Source organism: Thunnus maccoyii, chromosome 12 (genome assembly GCF_910596095.1).
Source record: "Thunnus maccoyii chromosome 12, fThuMac1.1, whole genome shotgun sequence".
Classification (NCBI taxonomy): Eukaryota; Metazoa; Chordata; class Actinopteri; order Scombriformes; family Scombridae; genus Thunnus; species Thunnus maccoyii.
Window position 1 is genome coordinate 10,946,694 of NC_056544.1, and position 25,016 is coordinate 10,971,709.

Here is a 25,016-nt window from a genome sequence, read left to right on the forward strand (position 1 = left end):
CGGGAAGCGGGCATTGGTTTCGAGGTGGTCTCGAACCGTGTTCTTTGCTGACTTCCAACTTGCTGCCAAGAAACTTACTAACCATGCACCGACCTCTCCTCCCCGTAACAGGAAAGTCAGCTCATATAGATCGCATGTGAAATGTTGAGATGATACGTATTTTGGAAATGTTGATATGATATGTTTTGTTGAAATGTTATTATGCTACGTATTTCACGTGTTGAAACGTAGATATTCAACGTTTCTGTGGTTTGCAGAAACGTAAACTGCCAACGTTTTATTCTGGCGACCAGGCTGATAGAAACCCAGGTAATGATAATCCTGCGCTCCTGTGCTGAGCCACCACATGCCTCCATTTATGGGAATCTTGCAATAGTGAATCAGATGGATGACACGCCATGTGGCCTAAGGCTATCAATTCAGAATAGATTTTGCAGTTTTTGTCATTAGAATTTAATGGTTAGTAAAGATCAAGCAAACAGGCAGAGGTAATCATATTGTCGATAAAGAGAAGATTTCAAGACTAGTATGCTGGTGAAACTCTGATTATTATTAGATGTATTTATAATGATCATAGAAAATATTAGTGTTTAGTTCATGGTCCTTGTTTTTTTCTGAAGTTTGAAGCTTTTGAACTATTTGATACCAGATGTTGGCATTTTGCTCTTGGGTTTTGTGAACTGACGTTGTTGGCATTTTACCTCTAATACGTGGCGAGTAATGAAGTGTTGTATATTGATTCTTTAGCTGCAGAAATGTGATCCTGGGAAACCTGGATCGCTGAGCCTACAGCCCGCGCGTCACTCTCCTGACATCAGCACACAGCTTAAATACCCGCAGCACCAAGCAGTGTAAACACAACCAGGCACACCTTCATATGGGCGCATCGGGAGCCAAACACACTGCTGGACACAAGAGAGTCACTTCAATGTGATGCACTTTATGCTTTCACTGAAATAAGATTTTCACCATGTAGTATTACAATTAGTGATTATTTACTTGCTCTATATTTCCAGAGCAAGTTTTCTGAACATTAGAGAAGGCTCCTGTACTTTAATTCTTGTGCATTATTTGTTTTAATGATGATTAACGACACACTTGCGTTTGGAGAACTGGACACTAATGTTTCTGAGCCGCTGCCGCCTCTCTCTCTCAGCCAAAACTACAGTGGGGTCCCAGCGCTCCGACTGGAGTCAAAATCTCTGGTCACCTCAGCCACGATGTTCGCTGTGGGAGTCCTGGGGAACCTCATCGCCATAGTTGTGCTGTGCATCTCCAAAAAGGAGCAGAAGGAAACAACTTTCTACACTCTGGTCTGCGGGATGGCAATCACCGACCTTTTGGGCACATGCTTCACCAGCCCGGTGGTGATCGCCACCTATGTGGCCAGCCGCTGGCCTGGAGGAGCCCTGCTCTGCCACTTCTTCTCCTTCTCCATGCTCTTCTTCGGCTCAGCCGGGATGTCCATCCTGTGCGCCATGGCTGTGGAGCGATACTTGGCCATAAACCATGCCTATTTCTACTCCCAGCACATAGACCGAACCATGGCGCGCTTTGCACTCCTGGTCACCTACTTGGCCAACATTGTACTGTGTATTATGCCCAGTTTTGGCTTCGGGCGGCATGTCAAGCACTTTCCGGGTACTTGGTGCTTCCTGGACTGGAGGGCGATGGATCCACTCGGCGCCTGCTATTCCTTCCTGTACGGCGGAGTGATGCTGGTGCTGATTGCAGTGACAGTTCTGTGTAATTTGGCGGTGTGCAGGTCGCTGGTGGGGATGAACCAGAGAGCAGGAATAGTCAGGACGGAGCTGTGTGAGCAGGGAGGCTCACGTCGCCGCTTCCCTCGGCTGCCGTCGGTCACTTCTGCAGCGGAGATCCAAATGTTCTGGCTTCTGGTCTTCATGACCATCGTTTTCCTGGTCTGCTCCATCCCCCTAGTGGTAAGGACAACAGGCTATTTTATTTATCTATTTTATGAGGTGCACGTGCATATAGGTGCATATATTATTACACTTCATTACGTCTCAGTCATTCTCTGTCTCTGTATGCCTATCTGACAGGTGCGAATCTTCGTGAACCAACTTTATGACCCTGCTTATATTTCTGCTGGGGGGCAGCCTGACTACCGGAGTGACCTGATGGCAATCCGCTTCGCCTCATTCAACCCCATTTTAGACCCCTGGGTGTACATTCTGTGCCGGAAGAACCTGCTGCTAAAGGGCTGCGAGAAGCTGAAGAGGTTAGTGACCCGGGTTAAACAGGGCCGTAAGGACAACATTGTCTGGGTGGGAGGTCAACACTCCCCTCCTTCTTTAAACAGCGACGACACCAGTTGTGCGTCATTACGCACAGCCAGCCACAAAAACGACGTGGAACACCAGGTGTCCATCAAGATTGAATCCTTTACAGACTTCGCAATGAGACAAGCGTGGGACTACGACACCGCCCGGGTCAATTTCCATCCGTTCAGCGTCGAATCCACCGCGATCCTCGGGTGTGAGGAGGAGGTAGTGGCTGATTCAAAACAGGAGGCGACCGCGAAAGCTTCTTCAGGACGCAGCGCCACGCCGCTGCTCTCTGCACACGTTAGAAGAGGAGACATCGTCACCTGCACGTTCAGCACACCGAGTTCCTGTCACTCAGTGAAATGCCTGTAATAGACAGTTCATAATAACATCACTTTAAAACATCCCAGCAGAAGCAGCTACTTTATGTCAGGTGCAAAGCAAACTTTTAAAATTACACTTGGAGAAAACGCTGCCGGTGTTGAAATTCACACTATTATCAGTGAATTTATCACTAGATGGTTTTAAACCACCAAAGAGCCATATCTACTTCATTGATGAAATACTTGACTCAGAACTTAGCAACTGACTGTGACTCAAATTAACATTTCAACACGAGCACTGGGTTATCATGCATTTCTTGCACATAATTAAGTCCTCTGCAGAGAGGTGTCTAAGGATAAATACTCAGCACGTTTTTAAAATTTTAACCAGAATGTGTCTCCATTTAGATGAAGTCCAGAAAACCTGTGCCAGAAGTACACCAAGCTCCAAACAACTAGAGTTTTGTTCAGTTTGTATAATTGTTCACCTATCTTATATGATGTGGAGGTGGATAAAAAAAGGGGGCGGGGTAGCAATGGTTTGGGGGTCACTAGAGGGGCACACATCCAATTTGCATCCTCTAGGAAATTTAGCCAATAGTTAAATTATAGAGGACTCTGCTGCTGAAAGTAAATTAAGTCAGTTGTGAAAATTTCCAAACAGGGAAATTTATACAAAATATCATCATACCCTACGGGTACAAATAAAAATGTGAATGTATGAATCTGTATGAATCTTGAAAATGTGCTATTTGTGTATTCATACAAGGCATCACTCATGTGTTGATATTACACTGTATTTCATACTTTTTATCTACTTGCTGCTAATTTACTCTGTGCCATTAAACAGTGTTGTATGACACAGGGAAAACTGAATGTATATCTTTTGTTAAATCTTGTTTTATATTATAAATTTGCATATTATGTTTTGATAACTGTTGTTGTAAACCAGCAAAAGTGAACATATCACCTGTTAAAAAAAGAAGAAAAAAACAAGTGTTGCTGTGAGTTGTATGACCTGTAGTGTTTGCTGGATGTGTTGATGGGTCTGTGCAGAGAAATAAAATGACACTGAAGATGGCACACTGCCTGCTCTGCTGTTTAAAGAATAATGAAATCATCTTTTTATAAGTAAACATTCCCAGTTTATCAGACAGGTGGCAGGAGAGTGATAGCCTACTACTGTCATCTTAAAATGGAGATATGAGGTTGACATGTGGCCCTGTGCACTTTCAACCAGCAGGTGGTGCAAGAACATTAAAAAAAGTACAGGTTAATCTGTAGAGGGGAAAAATAGTGTTAGTTGTGGTCACATCCTGTACTCTGTCATTGTAAAGGTAAATGTAATGAACAGTTATAACCAGGTGTATATTAAAAAAGAACTTTATTCCCTTCGAGGATAATGCCATACAAAAATAAATTTATAATAATAATAATAATAATAATAATAATAATAATAATAATAATAATAATAATAAATGACATACTGGTAGTGTGTAACTGAATTACTCAACCACTTTAAGATGAGAAATGTTGAGGTCCTGTAGTATAAATGTTTCAGTTGTTTGCTGTAGATACATTCTGGACACATAAAACTGATTTTCTGTTTCCATTATAGTTCAGAAAAGATGATAAAATGACTCAGTATCAGCCACAACAATAGAGATCAGCTGTCAGACTCAAATGTGTGAGGTACGCTTAAGCAGATGTATTTGTAAGTACACCACATCATTTCACTGTGGGTCAATTTGTTTCTGAAATCTGTTATTTATGTTTTTTAATAAATGTCTGTCTGGGGTGAAATGTGAGAAAGTGTTTTTAAGCTTTGGCATAGTGTTTTTGTTTTCACATTTCAGAAATATAAATGGCATCCAGTCTCGTTCCACTCAGAATCAGCTGTTCAATCCAGGTTTATGAGGCATTTGACAGCTCGGAAAAAGAAAATCAGCACCTTTATAAACAATGTACGGGAGCAGAATAACTGTCAACATGAAATCTAAATCTTGGCAATAAATAGATATTCATCTACAATATAGAGTTCGTAAAAACAGCTCTCATATGAAGCTATAATAAATAAATAATTTATCAGAAATAAATATATTTTTACTTTTATACAGTAATACATGAAGATGCATGGCATCCATTTGGCTGAGTTCACCTGAACATAGAAAATGTAATGTCCCTGTTTTTGTGTGGAAAAAAAAAAGATATTGAACTTCTGGGAGGAGCTGTCTTCACTGTGAATAATAGTGAACATTGTATCAGTCTCATTTTTTTAGTTTTTTTAGTCTGAGTCAGAATATAAACACAGTGTCAGTCCTTTAACTGTGTCTTTTCTTTATGTCTCTTGAGCTTCAGCCTTCGGGTCTCACCCAAATCAAAACAGTCTTGTTCACATAAAGAGTCTATTTTATGAGTAATAACCGGTCTGGGGTATACTGCTTTGGGTACCAGTTGAAAACAATTCACTCTTTGAAGATGCAAACAATAAATCCAGACTGTGATTCCCTGACGACCTCCCCCTCAGTCTCTGATTTTGACCTTTGCCCTCAGTTGTTCAGCTGCACCCAGACCTCTTCCTCCTTAACAGGAAGTGAACAAGTGGTCTCCATCACTTCCTCTGCTCTGTGTGTGTTACAGCGCACCCTCTCTGGCTCTTCCATGCACCCCAGCTTTCTCGCACATACTGTAGCATCCACACTGAGCCTCCTTTCTGTTCAAGACGGACAACAGCTGACCTTTCCCTTTTTGTCCCCCTCTCCCTTGTTCATTTCTTCAGCCAATACACATGCAGCTGGCAGCAGATAACGACTGGATGGTCCTCCACGTGGTCTGAGCATCCATGAAGGAAACTGGCTCATACCGGTCGGGCCGGCAGCAGGGGTGGCTGCTGACCTTGCGGGTGGTACGCCGGGGCAGCGAGCCGTTCTCCAGCAGGGCTTTGAGTGCCAGGTCGTAGTTTGTTCGTGAAGACTGACAGGAGCCCACGCAAAACTTGAAGAGGACAATCTCATCTGAGTCAAAACCCAGTCCTAGGTCCCGAACCTTCATCTCTCTCTTCTCCACACGGCAGTCCCTGCTGCTCTGCTTCGGCTGTTTATTACCTTTACCCTTTCTGTCTCCAGTTCCTGTCTCTTCCTCTTCCTCCTTTTCTTTCTTCTTCCTTTTCTTCTTTTTCTTTGGTGATCCCTTGGGTTGAGGTTCTGAGGGGTCAGAGGAGCGTGGAGAACGCCCCACCCAGCGACTACTGGGATGGTCGTCCACCTCATCCATTACAAAGGGGTCTGAAAAAGAGAGGAAATAAAAGGAGTGGTGGACAGGGAGAATGACAAGTGAATAGAAATAAAATACACCAAAAACACCCCATGAAATCATATGAAATACATTTTGATGGCTGGGATACAAAGCAGATCCCTGAACCCGCACCCTCTTTCCACTCTAATACTGTCTACTACAGCAGATGTTCTGTAAATTACACTTTCATAAAGGCTTCAGTACCATATAGAGCATGCCAAGTAGAGTAAGGGTCACTGTCATCTTTCTGCTCCTCGTCCCCCACCAACTCTGGCAGTGTCACAGGAAGCTCTCGCTCGTCCTGGCCTCCCAGCAGGCCCACAGCAGGGCCCGAGTCTGCTCCCACACCAGCTACACCAGTGCCAGCTTTCATATGAGCTCCTTCCGCCAGAGGCAACAGAGACAGGAGCACCCACAGCAGCACCTACAGCAGGCAGAGGACAAATGAGAGACAGACTTCTTTAATTAAAGAAACAGCTTCCTGCCACAGCTGGAAACAAAGCTGATGAGGACGGTGAGAGTGAACCATAACATTAAAGTTGCTGGCTGTAAAACCAAAACAATGAGCTGAAAGATGCTAAAACACTCCATAGAGCTAAAGGGAACAATAACACCATTTACGTAACACTTGGAGATTTTTTCCATTGTTAATATAAAGATACCTTTACCTTTAACACAGACAGGCTAGCTGTTTCCCCTTGTTTCCAGTCTTTATGCTAAGCTAAGCTATCCACCTGCTGAATCTATAGCTTCATATTTAGAATACAGACATGTATTCTATTTATATTTATATATATATTATATTCTATGTATATTTCCCAAAATGTCAAACTATTACTTTAATTTTTAAATATTTGTTTCTTTAATTTTTGATGACCCATTGTACTCAACTACTTCTAGTCAGGCAAGAATCACAGAGCGACGTAGAGTTCTGCTTTTTGCTTTGAGCTCTTTTCTTTCATAAAGAAGCTTACTTACAAAGAAAAGATAGTAACAGTCAGGATGCTGTATTGGTGCTTTCACGGTGACCATATAAAGTAATAACACTTATAACTTTTATTTATGTAGCACTTTTCAGAAACAAGTTTACAAAGTGCTTTACAGATTAAAAAAAACTGATAAGGATAATGAGATAATACTCATACAAGCACATCAAATCCAAAAGCTGTATGAAGGAGCTACAGCTACTTTTACTTAAGCCTTTTTCATCAAAAGTGATCTCACTTACTCTTAAGTAATACTTAAGTCAAATAACTTTCTTTCCACCCCGGATCGAGCTTTGTCCACTGGCTTATAATTTAGCAATGAAAGCTTCGGCTCTGACATGGTTTTATGGAAAGCTCACTTCTGAGCGTGGTGGGAATGGATTTCATTAACAATTTATACCTACACATAACCCATCCTCTGGTTTATAGAGGTCTGTAGAGTTGAAATGAAAAATGATAAAGGGAGGTTATTTGCAGAGATGGTGATTTCATAGAGGACGATGGCAAATAAGGATAGTGCGAAAAATGGAATGGAGTGGAAGAGGAGAAGGAAAGTAGAAGAAGAGATAGAAGATAACAGGAAGAAAAACAATATGATAAAGAAGAAGAGGAATGTTTCAGGGTGATCTTTTGGCAGTGATGTCTGTTTCTGACAAACCTTGGCCTTTGCTGACATTACAGAAGTTATCTCTTTTCTATCCTTCCTCCAAACCCTCCATCGGGTCCCACCTGGAGAGAAAGAGAAAGAGAGAGAGAGATAGGAATGTAAGAACAAGAACAAGGCTTCACTCTGTCAACTTTCCTCCTCCCAGAACTCTCTTTGAAAAGGGTAACATAAACTAAAGGCACAATATGCGGGCAATATGAAGTCTATACATTCACAATTGTCCAGATACTGTAAAAAAAAAAAAACAGCCCTGTGGGCCCCTGAGCAAGCCGACGTGTCACATAAATCACGTCCTCAATGCATGAGGATGGCGTGTTTGTTGCCGCTTCAGTAAAAGACCAGTGTTTGCTGCCAGCCAGTGTGGCTAGTGTTGGCTTGTCAGTTCATACATCCATGCAAACAGCCTCAGTCCGGCAACAAAAGGCAACATCTGCGATATACTTGTCAAAGGCATTCTTCAGGGTTATTCCTGTGGCAGAGGTACAAGCAGGGGGAACCAGGCATAGCGAGAGCACTTCGCGGAGGTCCTGGACAAAAACCACAGAGATGCAGGACAGGTGATAAGAAATGTCACGGATGGAGATGTTTATATATAGTACGTGCAGTGTGGAAAGTTGCACTGGCTGCAGCGTGCCACCCATCCTGTAACATGATGTCATTATGTGAAACTCAGCGGAGATTAGAGCATCGTGTTCGGCAAAAATGGGAGTGATGCTCAGTGTTAGGTAATGTAGATGTTCCTCGTGTATGTTACGTCAATTTATTGGCATTAAGAAGCATTATAAAGGGTATGAGAAGAAATGAATGGTTTTGTCAGACTATTAGTCCAAAACCCAAATATACTCTATGTATTCAGTTGAGACTGAAAGTTCATTCTTGATCTTGGAAACAGCAGCTGACAAAATAACGTCACCACAAGGCCAATCAATAGCTGTTCTGGACCTTTTGACTGTTTCACAGGATCCTCCTCAAAAGTTTGCACAGTTCTCATGAACTGTAGATGTTAAAATTTCCATTTTTCTGAGCATTTTAAACTTGCATTAACTGATTTTTTGGCCACTTGGGGGCAGCCGAAACAAGTTGTGAACACAACATTGCTATATTCACACCTTTTAAGTTCATATGTTGAACTTGTTAGCAAGCTGTTGCTTATTTCCACATCCAGCAGTTGCAGAGCATCATTATCATTCATTTGGAGTCATGTTTCTGTCCACCTGGTGAATGTAAGTCCAATATTCACTCTCTTTTAGCTCTGTTTTTGGTCTCTATCAACTTCTGAGGGAAATATCTGTCTCTTTAGCTGCTAAATGCTCTACTCTCTTCACCAGCAAGTTGCTAACTCTGTCTGTTTGCTGTTTGTGGCTGAGCAGGTAGTGTACAGTGTTTTTATAAAGCTTTTTATCTGAAAACAGCTGTCTACTGCCGATGAAAACAACACTATGAGAGCAAACAAAACAGTAAAGTTGTATCCAGGCAGCTAAACAATGAGCTGAAACTTGCTATAAAGCTCCGTATAGAGGGCAGCTGCAGAGTAGGGTGATGATTATCTGTAGGTTCACCACTATTAGTGACACCTCTGGTATTACACATGGTCATTTGATGTTTTTATTATGAAAAATATATATAATAGCCAATTTAAGGGCTTCCTGTGCATGTATATTATATTAATAATGATATGGAGGGTCAAGCAGCAGGCTGCCAGTGATGGCAACACGCTAGCTAGCTTAAGACACTGTTAGCTGGTTGTTGCTAAAAGACAGAAGTGAATATAGTTTGCTTTTTAGGGCTGTGTCAAATATGTGGTTCTGTGATGCCTGAACACACTGTTGAGCCTTCTCAGTGTCGTGAGTCCAACTCAACAAAACACCAGTTCTTGAGAGGATGCCCCCCTGATGACCCCATAGACTTTCCTGCAATCTTACACTCAAATACAGACACTGCAGGGCCCGATGATAGGTCAAAACATTTAACATTAACACCAGGTAAATGCTCACCCAACTTTTGGCACAGTTCACTACTGTATGTGTGTTGATAACTTACATATAAAACAGAGGAAAGCAGCAGATCCTCACATTTGAGAAGCTGGAACCAGTAAACGTTTGTCATTTTTGCCTGATAAATGACTTAAACGATTATCAAAATTGCTCTTGACTAACTTAATAATTATAATTTCAAGAGTTGTTGTACCGTCTGACCACTGGGAGGAGCCTCTGGTTTTCAGACCAGAGACTTCTGATTGTTCCAAAGTCAATACTCAAAACAAAGGTGATTACTCTATTGCTGGTGTCACTCCAAGCAGGCCCTCCCACAAAGTCTCACAGAAGCCAAATCAGTGCACAAATCTTTAGAAGACAGCTTGTTTAAGATTTAGCTATCAGCAATAATCTGTTTAAGTGTGACACGAACAACAGATTTGTGTAACAACATTATGTCTACAGATACACCCAACATCTCTGAAAACCACATCTGTCATCTCTCCAATGCTTTGCATAACTTTGGCACTGAACTACAGCAAGACCATACGCCCATAGTAACGTATTCAAGCATGTACTGTTCATGTATTTGGTAGATTTCACTGATATGTAGTGTACCATGTTTATTTAAAAGTCAAAAACAATCCCAGCAGTTCTGTCTGTGCAGCGAGATGGAAGACTGACAAAGCGTTATGGATCACAGGTCACGATAAGAGCAGTTGATGCATTTATGCAATCCTGCATGGTCCAGCTGTAGTGATCCACTGGAAAGAAAAGGCTGCAAAGTGAAGTTACAGACACTGAGGGGTGAGAGAGGGACAAAGAGACAAACTGAGCATAATTCAGACAGACAGACAGAGTACACGCCACGGCTGCAACCTAAAACCAAACTGTGCTGACTCCTCGGCCCTCCATCTCCCTCTGTCTCCAAGTTGATTTAAAACCTGACAGCAGCGCGAGACGGGACGTAAGGGGATGCAGCATGCAGGCCTTGCTCCACAGATCTTCACTGGGTCTCGGGAGAGGTGCCATTCTGAGTCCCTAATGCCACAGCTGGGAGTGTTTAGCTCCTTTTAGATCAGCGAGCGGGGAGTCTACGTGGGCCTGTCTGCTGGTTCATTTCACCCCAGCACTCTGAAGCTGTTTACAGCTTGACGCCTCCAGCCTTTTCAGGGATGAGGTGGGTGGGGGAGTTGAGGGGTGGAGAGAGGAGGAAGAGGAGGAGCGGGACACTGGTCCTGAAGACCTCCAGACTGACACAAGCCTGCTGATGGCATGTGTATGTACAGTTTCAAATCCAACAAAGTTCATGTGTGTTTCTATGTGTGTTTAGAGAGCAGAGCATGTGTTTCTTCCTTGTGTGGCTGATTAAAGCCTTTGGTTTGTACATCAGGCTGGATGTCTGCAGCAGGGGAAGCCCTCCCTAAGCAAAGATAACCCATAAAGATGGAGCCAGCTACTATTTCCAGAGCTTGTTCTTCTGTGCGTTGTTATTCCAAATACTGTTTAAGTGCTTGGAGAGGATATAGGTGGATTTTGTTTTGAGGGTATTTATAAAGTAGGAGTGGGGAATTACCTTTAAAACAAAGGCAGCCACCACAAAAGTAACATTAGTTTACTGAATTTTTTCACTGAGGAGCAGTATGCACTAAATTAGGGAAATTAGAGTTTTTATTCATCATTACCAGCATTTGGTCCTTCAACTGACAGTTTAAACTTCTGACTATCCTGCCCTACAAAGCCAAAACACAGTAATTGTTTTACCATATAAAAATTATTACGCCACAGAAATGTGGTTTCTGGTGGGAAAAAATGTGCATGAAGTAGAAAACGGGTAAAATCCAAACTGCAGTGGCTGCAATCTGGTTAGTTAAGGCTAGCTGGTGAGATAGCCTCAGCGAACGCTAATTTACCCACATTTTTCTGTTTCCTGCAGTTGGAAAAATACATTTAGAGGATCCAACACTTTAGTAAGTGAGTTTTATGCCACATAAATAAGTCAGTAGCTGAATATAATCATAATGTAGATAAAAAAGTTACACCAGATAAACTAGTCCTGCTAAAAGATTAGCCTAGCTTAGCAGAGTAGCAATAACTGCCGGCTCTGCGGTGTCTAACTCTAACTTGGGGGAATTCATGTGATTTGATGTGGTTAAGCAGCCTTAAAATACATATTTGTTTGTTTGTTAATTGCAGAATAATTTAATACATAACTTCAGTTGTTCAAATCGACAAAAAAAGCTGAAGAAGAAACAAAAGCATGTTTGTAAATCCTGCGTTTTCCCTGAATGTTTTTTTAGGTTTTATGTAAAGTCTGTGACAGTTATTGATAATCAGCCTTAAAGACATAAAATAAAGGTTTTACAGCTTTTCAATCTGTTACACATTTGTCTAAAAGCAAACTTCCTTTTTAGCCAACATCACTGTCTTTCTCTGCCTTTGTACGGAAGCATAAGTAATACAATAAATCAATAAGTTAATTCATTTTAAAGATGTTATTCAGACTTCTATTATTATTGCTACACGTGTTTCCTAAGGAAAGAAGCAGGGCAACATAACATAAATATGTTTCTTATTAGTGATCTTGGTGCCTACTGTATACTATTACATCGTCAGACCCAGGGTTTGCCCACAGAGCCTCTATAAACCTCTCACGTAGTAAAAAAAAAAGAAAGCTCTGAGCTCTCTGGTGTTTCACCTCTCTCTAAAAGCCAAACTTCTCTGATAATGACCTCCTATTAGAGACACAATATTGTTCTCTGCTGTGCGCGCATGCATGTACGCGAAATGTTCTGACCTCCAGCTTTAACCTGTCACTACTGCAGTGCCTGATTGCAGGAGCGAAGAGGAAAACAGGGTACAGTAAATCACCGCCGGCTCAATAAAAGACACCTGCGGTGTAAGAGGAGATGCGGGAGAGAGAGGCAGAACACCAGGAGAGCCGTCTGATCACTACCAGACACTGAGAAATCTGTAGAAGTCCCACAAAACGCAGCACAATGATATCTGCTATACATGCACGTGCCCCACAGCTCTGCATACATGCATCCAGAGCAATGTGAGAACTTGTTTTTCCTCTAATCTTGCTTGTGGCGTTCTAATGACAGTTCTTGGCTACAGGGTGTAACGCCAAGCACTCACAATCTGACGTGATTGTTTCTTTTATCTTTATCTGAACTGAAATTAGTCTGAGGATGGATTGTGAAATCACAACAGATTTTCTTAGACTTTAATGTCTAGTAGTCATGTTATTCTGTAGAGCGATCTGCAACTATTTTGATAATCAAACCATTTTCATTTTTAAGTAAAAATGCCAAACATTTGCTGGTTTCAGCTGCTCAGATGGGAGAATTTGATGGCTTTCTTTGTTTTACATGATAGTAAACATAATATCTTTCAGTTTTGGATTCATGGTCAGACAAAACAAAACATTTGAAGATGTCATCTCAGACCATGGGAAATGATAAAGAGCATTTTACACCATTTTCTGAACTTTTATAGACAAAGTGATTAATGGATTAATCAAGAAAATAATTGTCAGATTAGCCAATAATGAAAATAAATACATACCTATTCATTTTAATTATGCTTCATTTAATGCTTCATACACATTAAATGTATTTTTTTCTAGTTTAATGTTCTTTCTTCTCCTTTCTGACTAAACCAATTTCACTCTTCTGCAAATAATGACAGCATGTCTTAACTATTCAAGGCAGCCACAAAGTCACAGTCAGAAAAGCTAGAGGAGGAGCGATAAGATAACAAATATTGGGGTGAAAAAATCACAAGGAGAAAAAGGTGAAGAGTAAGGGGAATTAAAAAGGAGAATGTTTTTTTTTTTCTAGAGAAAAAGATAATTAGACCACTAAATGGGAGAAGTCTAAAAGCAGAGATAAGGTGAACACAGGGAAGCGAGGGAATGGCCAAATGAGAGTGCAGAAAAAGAGCGCAGACTGAAAGCCAGTCAGTCTGTAATCCCATAATCCCTGGCAGGCAGGCAGGATGTAATTGCTCGTTAGTGCCAGTTTCCACTCTGAGGCCTGTCACTGCTGGAAAACCACAGAGCGCCGCCAAAATGAGAAACAGATAGCAGATCCCATGCCTCGGTTCAGATCGGTAGGTAGGCCCCCCACCCATACCCCCTCCCGTGAAATACACACACATGTGTGCACACACCGCCTCACTCTTTCTGTCTGTTATCCCTTTTATTCTCCTTCCTTTTACTCATTTTTGGTCATTTTTCAGCCACAAACACACACATACACACCCTATCTTTGTCAGTTTCTCTCCCACACATAAACTCAAGCACAGAGGGGGCCAGGGTAATCAGAGGTGTGGACAATACAGAGCCTGGAGGAGGATGGTGAAGAGTGGAGGGAATCTGTATGACCTCACTCCTCGTTGCGTTTCTCCCACCAAGAGGTTTTATTAACTGACTGACAACATCTGAGCTGTAGGTGTTTGAGAATCTTTCAGGCCAGTAACAGAAAGTAAAGTGTGAGAGAGAAACATGTGGGGAGGGAAACACCGGTTAGCTGAGAGAAATCTTTCAGGAGCAGCGAGCGTGACGGTGATTAACATGAACCGGGTTTGACTCCAATCTCTCTCCAAAAACCACAAGACAGTTTATTCACCAATTTATTAGTGCCAACAAAAATAATTGAATAACTGACTAGATGGTTGATTGAAAATTAAAATTACTCACCAACAATAATAATCAATTGATAATTTATGTTATTTATGGAGCTAAGATACGTGACATTTACTAGTTTTAGTTTCTCACGTCTTCCTCTGTTTTGGGTCACAGTGAATAACATTTAAATTGAATATTTCATTGACTGTTGGGTTGAGCAAAACAAGCAATGTGAAGATGTCACCTTGGGCTTCGGGAGGTTGTTATTGGCATTTTTCACTATCTTACATTTTATAGACTAACCGATTAATCAAAAATAAACATATATAAATAGTTGTACTGTTTTTCATGTAGCTGGGAACAAGTCTGAACCCTTAATCATTTGCATCATTAGATTCATCTTATATCACCTTGGAGCTATGGCTTACATGCTAGCAAACAGTTGCTTATTTACACGTCCAGCAGACACAGAGAAACATTATCATTCCTTTGAAGTCACGTTTCTGGCCAGTATTCACTCCTTTGGACTCTGCTTTTGGTTTCCACCAACTCCTGAGGAAAATACCTGGCTCCTTAGCTACTAAATACTCCACTATGTTCACCAGCTAGTCGCTAACTGTGTCTTTCTGCCGTTTGGTGCTGAGCAGGAAGCTAACAGTGGGTTTATTTTAGCTTTTTTGCTGAAAACGTGGCTGAGTGCAGCAGCAGTGGAAAGGGATCCAAAACAGGAAAGTTGTGGGCTGTTAAACCAAAACAATGAGCTGAAAGATGCTAAAGTGCTCCATAGAGCAGAGTTTGGTGATAATGCTCTGTGGGTTCATCACTACAAACAACACCTTTCACATTACATCTAGTCATATGATCCAGTGCTAATATAAAAATATTGATTAGAGCAGCTTTAAGATGCTTTGTACATATTATTATGATGATTATCTTGCTGATTATCTGCTTGTGAAGGGTTAACTAGCCGCCAATTATGGGGAACAGTACTTCTTTCAAGCTTTGCCTGTAGGGTTAGACAATACAACCTGGATCTCATTAGAAGTACCTATTAGAGGTAAACTTATTGGTTGCCTGATGATAAACCTGAGTGATTAGTGATTTACCTCATTGACCCTGCAGCTTTCTCTCCATACCAAAGAGAAGAGCTCCAGACAAAGGTGTCTAATGGTTCTTCCATGGGATAAATGAAGCAATTTCCACAGAGAAAAATGTGTTTGAAGTGTAACAGTTCTGGATTAACACCCTCACACACGCAGGTTCAAGCTGCCAAAGGTGCTGTGGAGAGTTACTGCAGGTCATCAAAGAGCCAAGATCAGTGGGTCACAACAAGCACATACATAAAAGAGTACATAAAAGTGTCATCCGTGACCAGCACATTAACCTGGAGCTGCAACCCTGATGGCATTATTAAGACAGAAAGAGCTGCCACTAAAGCCACCTGGCTCCACTAATGGAAACATGTTCTCACTGCGAAGCATCATCACTGTAATAGAGCTCACAGCAGAGGAAACTAGCAGATAGTATGGGGCATTTGGCAACCAAGAGAGCATTACAAAATGACAGCGGTCTCTAACAATATCAAGTAAAGAGGAATGAATATCAGTCCTGAAATATATATGTATATTATGTTGTATTATGTTTATTTAGTTGCATAGATGTCTCAGACACTCCCTTGATGTTTCCAGTGAGCTAATCACTGTAATTGTTGTGGGAGGGCACTCTGCCAACTCCTTCTCTCATAATATGCGACTGTTGCTGTCAGTCTATCAATAACATCATTATCAAACATCATTAAACTATAGTTGCATAACAGTGCATCAGTTGCATAAAAGGAATGTATCGTGCACGTTTCCAGGTCTATATTTTTATCCTGGAATGTTTTAGCTCCTGTCTCTTTAAGGCCCCCCTACCCAATGAGCCCACTCTGTTCTGATTGGTCAGCTCCCGGGAAGCTGCTCTTCGGGAGACTTTCTCTGGCTACGGAGGCTACATCAGCAAACAGTAGCAGGATTTCAATTCTTTTTCTTGTTCTTTACTCAAAATCAACAAAAAAAAAAAAACTCTGAAACTTTTCAAATACATCCACACATGTTCAAATCCAATCCAAAATATGCAAGTAGACAACACAAACAACCCATGGAACAACGTTAGCAAAACTCTAGCAACGAAGACTACAGAACGATCTGATGTCACTTTGAGGAGGAAGTAGAGGTAACCGTAAATGAAGCGTTCACAGAAGACTGCAGGGCTTTCGACTTTCAGGTAGCATTTTTACATACGTTCACTTCATGTTTTGGAACTTAAACTATATTTAACATAAACATCTAGCATTAAAACAGTGTAAAATGAAATCAAAAAAAGCATCTTTAAACTGGTTTAGAGTACACAACCAGAAAACTGAAACAATGGTAGAAACTGTAAAACATGGACAGCAAAGGGTTTCTGGTACGGTAAGGAGCTATAATGATCCTGCTGTAGGATTTTCCACATCAGCTGTAATGTCCATGATGTACAACGGCCTCTACAAGATTAAGCGTGCAGGGTCACTGGAAAGTTTAGCTAATGTGCAGTTAGTGCTAATTACCCACACAGAGACCCACAATGCAACAGACTTATATGTGTCTTGTGATCCAATCAGATAAATTGGACGGGACACCATCATCCGCTGAGCTGGGCCTTTTTTTTCTCCCATGAGCGCTGAGATAAAGATGGCCTCCTGATGCGACACATCTGCGTCCTCACCGTCTCGCTCTCCTTCACCTCGTTTCTCACTGAGGCAGTTTCCCTGTGTCCCTGACCCTAATAACCCAAATTCCTGCCTGATTAAGTTGGTTTTAAAAGGAAGCCACACAGAGAGCGGTTGGGTTAGCCTCACCTTAAATGGGAACACATTTTAGCGGTGTTGGAGCGGTGATCAGAGGGTAGGATTTCATTTTCCGTTGTTTGTAAGGACGGCGGCGCTGAAAAGGCCGCAAAGGGGGCAGAGGGAAAGAATGGAGAGGGACGAAGAGGAAAAGATAGCAAACACACACACACACACACACACACACACACACACACACACACACACACACACACACACACACACACTCTGAAATCCAGTCTCCCACCCTTGCGACCTTTTCTTGCTCCCATTTCATGTTGTTATTTCTCCAAATTAAGCCCACACTGAGCCCGAGAGTAGCACTCAGAAAAGTGGCCATCAGTGACTGACACACACACACACACACACACACACACACACACACAAACACACACTGGTCATTATTAGCGTGTCTTGTGTCTGAGTGAACCAGCGCTCTCCAAAGTGTTTCCGTGTCGCCCGCTTGCGCCCCAGACAGGCTGGGTTTAATGACCTGGCCTGATAGTTCAAAGCAGCCCTCAGACGCTATGATTAATGAATCTGACCTGCTAATTTCAGAAGAATACAGCTTATTGTATCAAAAAAAACTCTCACAGACACAAACACTGCACTGGGCTAGTTAACATTCTTGTGCATTTTGAGAAAAAGTTGTTAGTTTAAGGAGGGAGATTTTACGATAAGGACAGGAGTTAGCTTTATGTTTCATCAGCGGCTCCACAAGTATGAACTGCTGCTTTGTTCTAAATAATTTAAGTTGTTTGAACTTGAAGAAGCCAAAGTGCTCAACAACAACAAAACAATTCAAGATCAGAGAAAGAAATAATTCCCCTGGCATACTTACACAAGATTGTCTGCTGCTACGAAAGCAAGGCACCCAAAGAACAGAAGTAGCATGGGAAGCATTTGTCTGAAGGAATACATCTAACAAATTGAAATTCCTTGTTGTCAGATCATGCCTCCTTCAATTTGCCCTGAAGGAATCACTGTGGTTCGCTGCGTACTCTAAGCACTTCCAGATTGAAGTTGCCCTGTGGCACTTCAGGTTGCATAATCAATCTCTCTCACTGCACTCTCTCCATTAGCGCCGGGGCAAAACAACCAGAGTTACGTTACACGTTGAGGCTGAGACCCAGCTGAAGATGAGACACACATCCATCTTTTAACAACTGATGTGCACTAATCTGATGATGTACACCACTTTAATGGTTAAATATTTAATTGCATTATTGCTATAGAGGGAGCAAAAAGCCTGAATCTGTTGCCTGTAGAATCGAACCGTCACTGTCTCTAATGATGCTCTTTATGTTCGCCATAGTTTTGTGCCTTCTAAGCAGTCTGTACAGTTCATCCTTTGTATTAAAGGATAGGTTCACAATTTTTCAAGTCTGCCTTAAAACAATGTTCAGGCGCCCAGATGAACATTGAAGTAGTTTTTTCTTGCTGTAATCATTCCTCCTGATCATACAGGCCAAGAAAATATTGTTTCTAAATGTGCTTCCAATGTAAGTGATGGTCCTCCTTCTGTGTAAAAATGTATTTAAAAGTTAATTTAAAGTTAATATGAAGTGTCAGCTATCAAAATTAGTCAATATCAAGTCAATATCTTTCAACGTTACAGTCTTTTTAGTGCCGAATTCCCCTTTTTGTTACTTTCCCTCCACTGCAGCTCACTGTCAGAGAAGTTGCTCTGCAGAGTAACTTTTATGAAACCATTAAAGTTACATTACAAGACTTTGGACTTCATTGGATGATTTAATGAGCCGTAACAATATATAGATTGTTTGATCTTACTGTTTGTTCCTGAAAATGGACATGATGCCTTATCAGATTAAGAAATCCAAGCATTATAGCGAATTTGGTTAATGGAAGAACAAGGTGAGCAGAAATAAAAACTATGCTGTGAAAACGGAGAAGTGAGGAGCAAATGTTAATTTTATTAAGTCTATATGTTGTTTTCTGAACATAGCTAAACATTTTTTTCCACATAGCTTCCATATTGCAGAAATGTTATTTCTAATTATATGGATGAATTTATTATGTTCTTAGCTGTGCTGAAACTAGGGCACTGAGGCAACATTTAAACTCTTTTTTTTTAATCACATTCCATTCAAGTGTACCAGTAGCCATGACAATGTGACGGTGAGTCAGCATGCACAACACCAGGACCATGAAACTGAAGCAGCTAAATGGAATCCAGCAATCATTAATTTTATTAATTACACCTGTTCATTTCCTACTGAGACATGTGCAAATGTCACTCCTGAAAAAGGTTTATTGAGGTTTTGTGCTCATGATTGATCAGGTTTAGGAATCTAAGCCTTATAGTGAGTCTAGTTAAATGAAGACAAGGTCAGCATGAAACTACCTTATATGGCCATGAACATTTTTTTAAAACATTTTGGAATATTTATTAAGCTCCAAAAGTAGATGAATTTATTCTTCCTTTCAGCTTTTTCCAATTCATTTCCCCTGGCTGTAAGTTGAGGTAGATTCTTATGTTTTTCTTGGCTTCTTTCTTTCAGAGTTACAAAAAAATAGGTTCTTTACCCACAACATGAGTCTTGAAATGGAAAAAATTTAAGTTATCTTTGGAAGTAAAGCATCAGGTTCTGCAACTGAAAGCTCAGTGAGTAATGAGGACAAACTGTGTTACAGCCTGTTTGGAGCCACAATGGCTCCAAAATACATTTGTGGGGATCCTTCTATATAAATGAGTGGCAATAACAAGAACTTATTTTGTCGTTTTTATTACAAGTGTTGAACTGACTCTCTGCGAGCCTGAGGAGCAGCACAGAACAGTACGAGAGCAAAAGAAGAGTTAAACCCCTAACACCAACAAACGGCTCGCTGGCTCTCGTAAAGCTGCATGCCAGTTAAAACAAACCAGACCACACATCAGGAGGCTGCTGGTAAAGAGAGCACGCCAGCCCCGCCGTACCTGACCCTTGACAGGGCCGCTGACCCCGTAACCTTTGACTACAGGAAGTGAAAGCTATGGCAGCGTGACGGGGGAGTGTGAGATGCCTGAAGCAGAGGCGATGCTCTCATGTTCAGCCTGAGAACGAACCTGAGATTTTCAGAGACACGAGTGAAGAAAAGGTTGTTTCATGACATTTTTTTTTTTTTACAGGCATTTAGTGGGGGGATGCCAGCTTGGGATGTGCGACTTGTCTCAAAGCTCTTGCACACTCATGCTGAGGAAAAGAAAAAAGATGAAACATCAAAGCAGGATTCAACTCTGGACATCAGTCCTCTAACTAAACCTTGCCTGTGTTCTGAGTGTGTGAGTCAGTGGGTCATTGAGTCAGGCACTAAGTATGAAAGTTCATCTACGAACGTGTGAGTCAGTGAGGCATCATGTTGTTTCTTCATCTTTAAGTGGATGAATCCTGACAGAATGCACAGTTTGGGATGGAAAGTTCCACAAACTGAAACCGTAAGTGTGATGAAGATAAAAATCCAGTCTTGAAGCTGCGAAAACACTTAAAATAGGATCACTACTGATGAGATCAAAATAGTTTCATCTGAGACTGAAAAGAAACTTGCTTGACTTCCAGCACGTCAAAACACCTGAAGCTTAAAGACTTCATCTGCCCCAGATCCCCTCAGAGGTACCAGAGAGGAGGGAAATGGATGCAGCTGTGTGTGTGTGTGTGTGTGTGTGTGTGTGTGTGTGTGTGTGTGTGTGTGTGTGTGTGTGTGTGTGTGTGTGTGTATGACCAGCACTTTGATATTTAGATTTGCAGCCCACCACAGAAGAGGGTCACACTGGAAGACTTCCTGACTGCCACCGTTTCCTTGCCAGCCAGAAGAAAACACACACACACACACACACACACACACACACACACACACACACACACACACACACACAATCACACTCTGATTTATATTTCTCCCCATTTCAGAATCATCTTCTCGCACCTTCAGACCACAAATCAAAAAACTTCGCTTCATAAACACAGAAAACAAACACCTTCACCATCCTCCTCCCAGAGGGCGTTTCAGGAACACTTCCAATAAACACTGAATTAAGTCCAAAATACTTAAGTCCAGGTCACAGTGACCCCGAGAGTGAGAGGAGTCTGAAACAGCTGGCAGGTGCGAGCAGGGAGGTTTGGAGCTCAGAAAAAGCCACTGATGTGAAAAGAAATCAAACAGCCACTCCAGTGTTGTCACAGCAAACAGAAAGACAAGAGCTCTGACAAATGACATCACAGCAACATTACGGAGGGAAAATCTAGTGATATTCAACAATATTCTTCGGGAAAACTTTGACATTTCTCACTGTAGTTGATCAAATCACTATAAAGACATCCTTAAAGAATCTTACCAGCTGTCCTGTGCACACTCTGCTCCAAGTGCGCACCAGAGAGGACAGGAAAGACGCTTGTCCCACGCTGGGTGCAGGTCATGTTTTTGGCTATCCATACGCTGCAATGTGTCATGTTTTTCGCCTGATTGTCACAGCGTGCAACTCTTGAGAGCAGGCTGTCCCCTGTGAGGCTGAAGCAAACATGAAGAATCCATCTAAAAGCGGCGCTGCTTCAACGCGAGAGGCGCCTCCTCCTCGTGTTTGCGCGGCCAAAATCCTTTTCTCTGGCCGGTCTCCTGTCACCGCTCCTCGCAGAGTCTCAGCACCCTGAACAAGAACAGAGAGGGTGGTTAGTGGATATAAGACAGTTAACCTGCGAGCTTCCAAAGATGTTGTCAAGGTTTATAAAGGCTCTTTAAGTTTGGGTGAAATATCACTACTGGATGCGAATGTTTCTCACGTTTTTTTTTTTAATTTATTCATTTTTTAAAAATCAATTTCCCAAATCAAGTATTATATAAAATCAACTGCCTCTTTATGAAATGAAACAAGCCTAATTTTCTTCATCTGCCACCTCCTGTCTTGTTTCAAGACACTTGTTTCTAGAAAAATCTTGAAACAAGTCCCACTCTTTTTTGGAGTTATGTCAATAGCATTTCAGTTGTTTAAAGAAATGCGTATTTTAGGTCGGAATCTGAGACCAAATGAGTTGTTAGGATGGACATTTTGCAGACGGAAAGCTACCCGGGACAGTGAAAATAAACTTTACAACCGCCTGGCGCACGCAAGCTAAAGCCCATATTAAATCTAATTAGGTAGGAGATTGTTTGTGGTGAGATAAACAAACAGTGGGCGGGAGAGGACAGACAAACAGAAGTGTAAAAAGAAAATTTTACACTTCAATTTGCTACTCGTCTCCGCTGACTCATGTCCAACCATCGCTTAATGAAATGAAGCCAGTTTTTCAGGCACGACTCCCCGTCTCCTTACCTCCAACAACCTGTTCAGTCTTGCCTCCAAACAGCTCGTGTGGATAATGAGTAAATAACACCGCGGGAAATTTCTCACAACATGTTCTGCGTCTCTTTAAAGAAGAAGTCAAGGTCGAGACAATATCAAAACCTCCAAGGAGACTCTCTGCGCGCCCCCCTGATGAAGGACGAAATCGCAGAAAATATCTTTGTTTTCTTCTTTTGTGTGTCAGTTGGTCTTGAGCAGATCTGAATATGAAGTTCAAATTGGAAAAAACGCTGTCCTGTCTGTCAAAATATCTTTCGTGAAAGTGAAAAGTCCATGCGTCACGCCTTTACGCAGCGTCTCCAAATGTGCCTGACTTGCTTTCTAAAAACTCTCTCTTACTTGGGACTCAGGTATCCGGTTATCAGAGCCTCTGTCGCTCCAGTATCTTCTCAGGAGTCTACTACACAGCTACTAAACAATGTCTACAATGCCCCGCAGGACTGGAGGCTATGCGTAAAAACAGCGCGCCGCTCTGCCTGTCAGAGACTATGTGAAACTGGAGCGCGGTGGCCGCTGTTCAAAGTGCTGTGATTTTTCTTCCCCATCCACATAGCTCAGATGTCTTTTTGTTCCTCCGCGAGGAGGAGGAGGGAGATAGAAGTGTGGGGGGGTAGGGGGTGGGGGATTATATAGACAGGGATCATACAGGACGGTCACGGAGCGTTTCTGGAAAACTGTTCCAGTGGAAGAATCCGCCGAGTGACATCTGTCTTTTACTGTTTACACTCACAGTGTCGTAAATGTGTTTCACTACATTCCGTTTGCCATTCCACTAGGAGCACACACAGAGTACAAGCATGGTGAGACACACATGAGTGATGAATGCGCGCACTGTGCACACACTTATGGGTGTTTGCCCAGTTCTGCTCTGGCTTCTTCAGCAGACTGATTCACCTGCTATCCAGCCTGAATGATGGACAGAGAGGAGTGGAGGAAGGAGCTGGGACACACTACAGACCCCTGCTCACTGCGCACCGGCCCGCCCGGTCCCCTCTCCACCCTCCACCCTCCGACACACGGAAAGGTCCACCAGCTGAGGCACTCCCTGCAGGGCAAACACTGAGGCCCGCCGAGTACAAAGGCTGGGTAAACAGCTCCTTAGCTTTCCTCTCCGGGCCCACTCTTCGCGCCGAGGCAGAGACAAATGCAGGGAGGATCCCTGGTCTTTGCCACGGCGCTATTAATAGTAGCGACCAACAAGGCAACAATGCACACAGCTGAGGCGCATGACATGCAGGAATGTACCGTCAGATAATAAGGATGAGCTCAATAACAACAGGAGGGCAATTAAATGAGAGATCAAGAAGACAGACTCATGAAAAAGATGTACAAAACTTTCTTTTCCTGATATTAACCAAAACACAGACCTACTTTACTCCTTAAACACACTTGAAACATTATAACACACATCACACTGATGTGGCTGTCAAATCATGCCAGTCCTCCCCTCTTAAAAAGATCAGATAATAACCCCCAGAGTGAAAAATGTCCTCAATAAAATGAATCACTGTGTAAACTCAAGACAGTAGGCGGGTGGCACACATAGTTTCTGCAGAGGGCACCACGCTGCACCCAGCCCCACAAATTTAAGAAGTGTGTGTGTGTGTGTGCTTTTCAGAAGTGTGTCATCCATCACTGTGAGTGATGGCGATGAACTGGTTCGGCATTGTAAGAGGCTTTGCAGCTTGACACTGTTTGTACACCCACAGTAAAACCCCATGCAAGCACAACACACACATATATCTTCAACACACACAAACACACACACACACACATAGGTTTAGTACACACCTCCTCTCAAGTTCCAGGAACATGATGCCATCTGTTGTGGAATTTCATTTCCTTCTAAAAATTTAAAACTGAATTTATGAGGACAACATTTTTAACTGGGAGATATTAGATTTTTATGATTTGTACTATTTATTTATTGAAGGTTGACTTTTTATTCTCATGAAAGTGCTGCTGTTGCTTTAGGATGTCCATGCATGGCGGTTTCCATGGATACAGGGTGCTGGTCTGAGCCTCTGGAGCTGCTTTAAGTCCATGCAAGTTCAGGACCAGATAGGGGAGAGGGTGAGATTTTGGGTGGTGACAGAAAGACAGAAAGGAGAGAGTAGAGTGGCTCTCCAGATGTAAAGGACAGTTAGAGGTTTTTTAAATTCCCTCCAAGGTTTCTCTAGTTTTTTTCTGGAGGCACAGGTCACTGCCCTCAATGCTTGTCCTTCCTCTCTGTCCCTTTTGTGCTCTCTCCATCCAAAGGTGCCTTTCTTTCTTGGGCCTCTTCCAGCTCCCAAGTTTGTTTTCACTTTTCAAGTGGAACTCCCCTCATCCAGCAAAACTGTCCAAAAGCCCCCTGGCCAAATCTGCAAAACAAAGCCAAATCTGTGGGACAAAGTCATAGCTAGAAAGTGAAAACAGTGAGCTCCATAACAACACGTTTCCACATTAGCTGAACAAGTGAATGTAGCACAGATAATCATCTCTGCAGTGATTTACACTTCATCAGAGCATTTCAAGGCTGCGTTCCCACAGCCGTCCTCCAGATTTGTTTGGATCACTGTTCATACAAACAAATCATAAAGCAAAGCACCAGCGTGTGGCTTGATTAGAGGCGTTATAATGTGGATGGATGGAGGGTGAGCAGAATACAA

General features: G+C 42.1%; 2 protein-coding genes across 3 annotated transcripts; one reads left to right on the plus strand and one right to left on the minus strand.

Annotated features, from left to right (window-relative positions):
* The first annotated feature begins 702 nt into the window (after positions 1–702).
* On the plus strand, positions 703–3,687 carry ptger4c (prostaglandin E receptor 4 (subtype EP4) c). Its single transcript, XM_042429625.1, has 2 exons — positions 703–1,943; positions 2,064–3,687. The coding sequence occupies exons 1-2, from the start codon at positions 1,080–1,082 to the stop codon at positions 2,658–2,660; spliced, it is 1,461 nt and encodes a 486-aa protein (XP_042285559.1). The 5' UTR covers positions 703–1,079; the 3' UTR covers positions 2,661–3,687.
* A 424-nt stretch (positions 3,688–4,111) lies between these two features.
* Positions 4,112–22,502, minus strand: LOC121909184. 2 transcript variants are annotated; one of them, XM_042429627.1, is made up of 5 exons: positions 22,336–22,502; positions 21,364–21,672; positions 7,550–7,620; positions 6,110–6,329; positions 4,112–5,895 (listed from the first exon to the last, which is right to left on the minus strand). In XM_042429627.1, the coding sequence occupies exons 2-5, from the start codon at positions 21,476–21,478 to the stop codon at positions 5,387–5,389; spliced, it is 915 nt and encodes a 304-aa protein (XP_042285561.1). In that variant the 5' UTR covers positions 21,479–21,672; positions 22,336–22,502; the 3' UTR covers positions 4,112–5,386. The 2 variants fall into 2 exon arrangements, with proteins under 2 accessions (XP_042285561.1, XP_042285560.1); XM_042429626.1 differs by lacking the exon at positions 22,336–22,502 and having other exon boundaries at positions 21,364–21,991.
* Between the last annotated feature and the right edge of the window lie 2,514 nt (positions 22,503–25,016).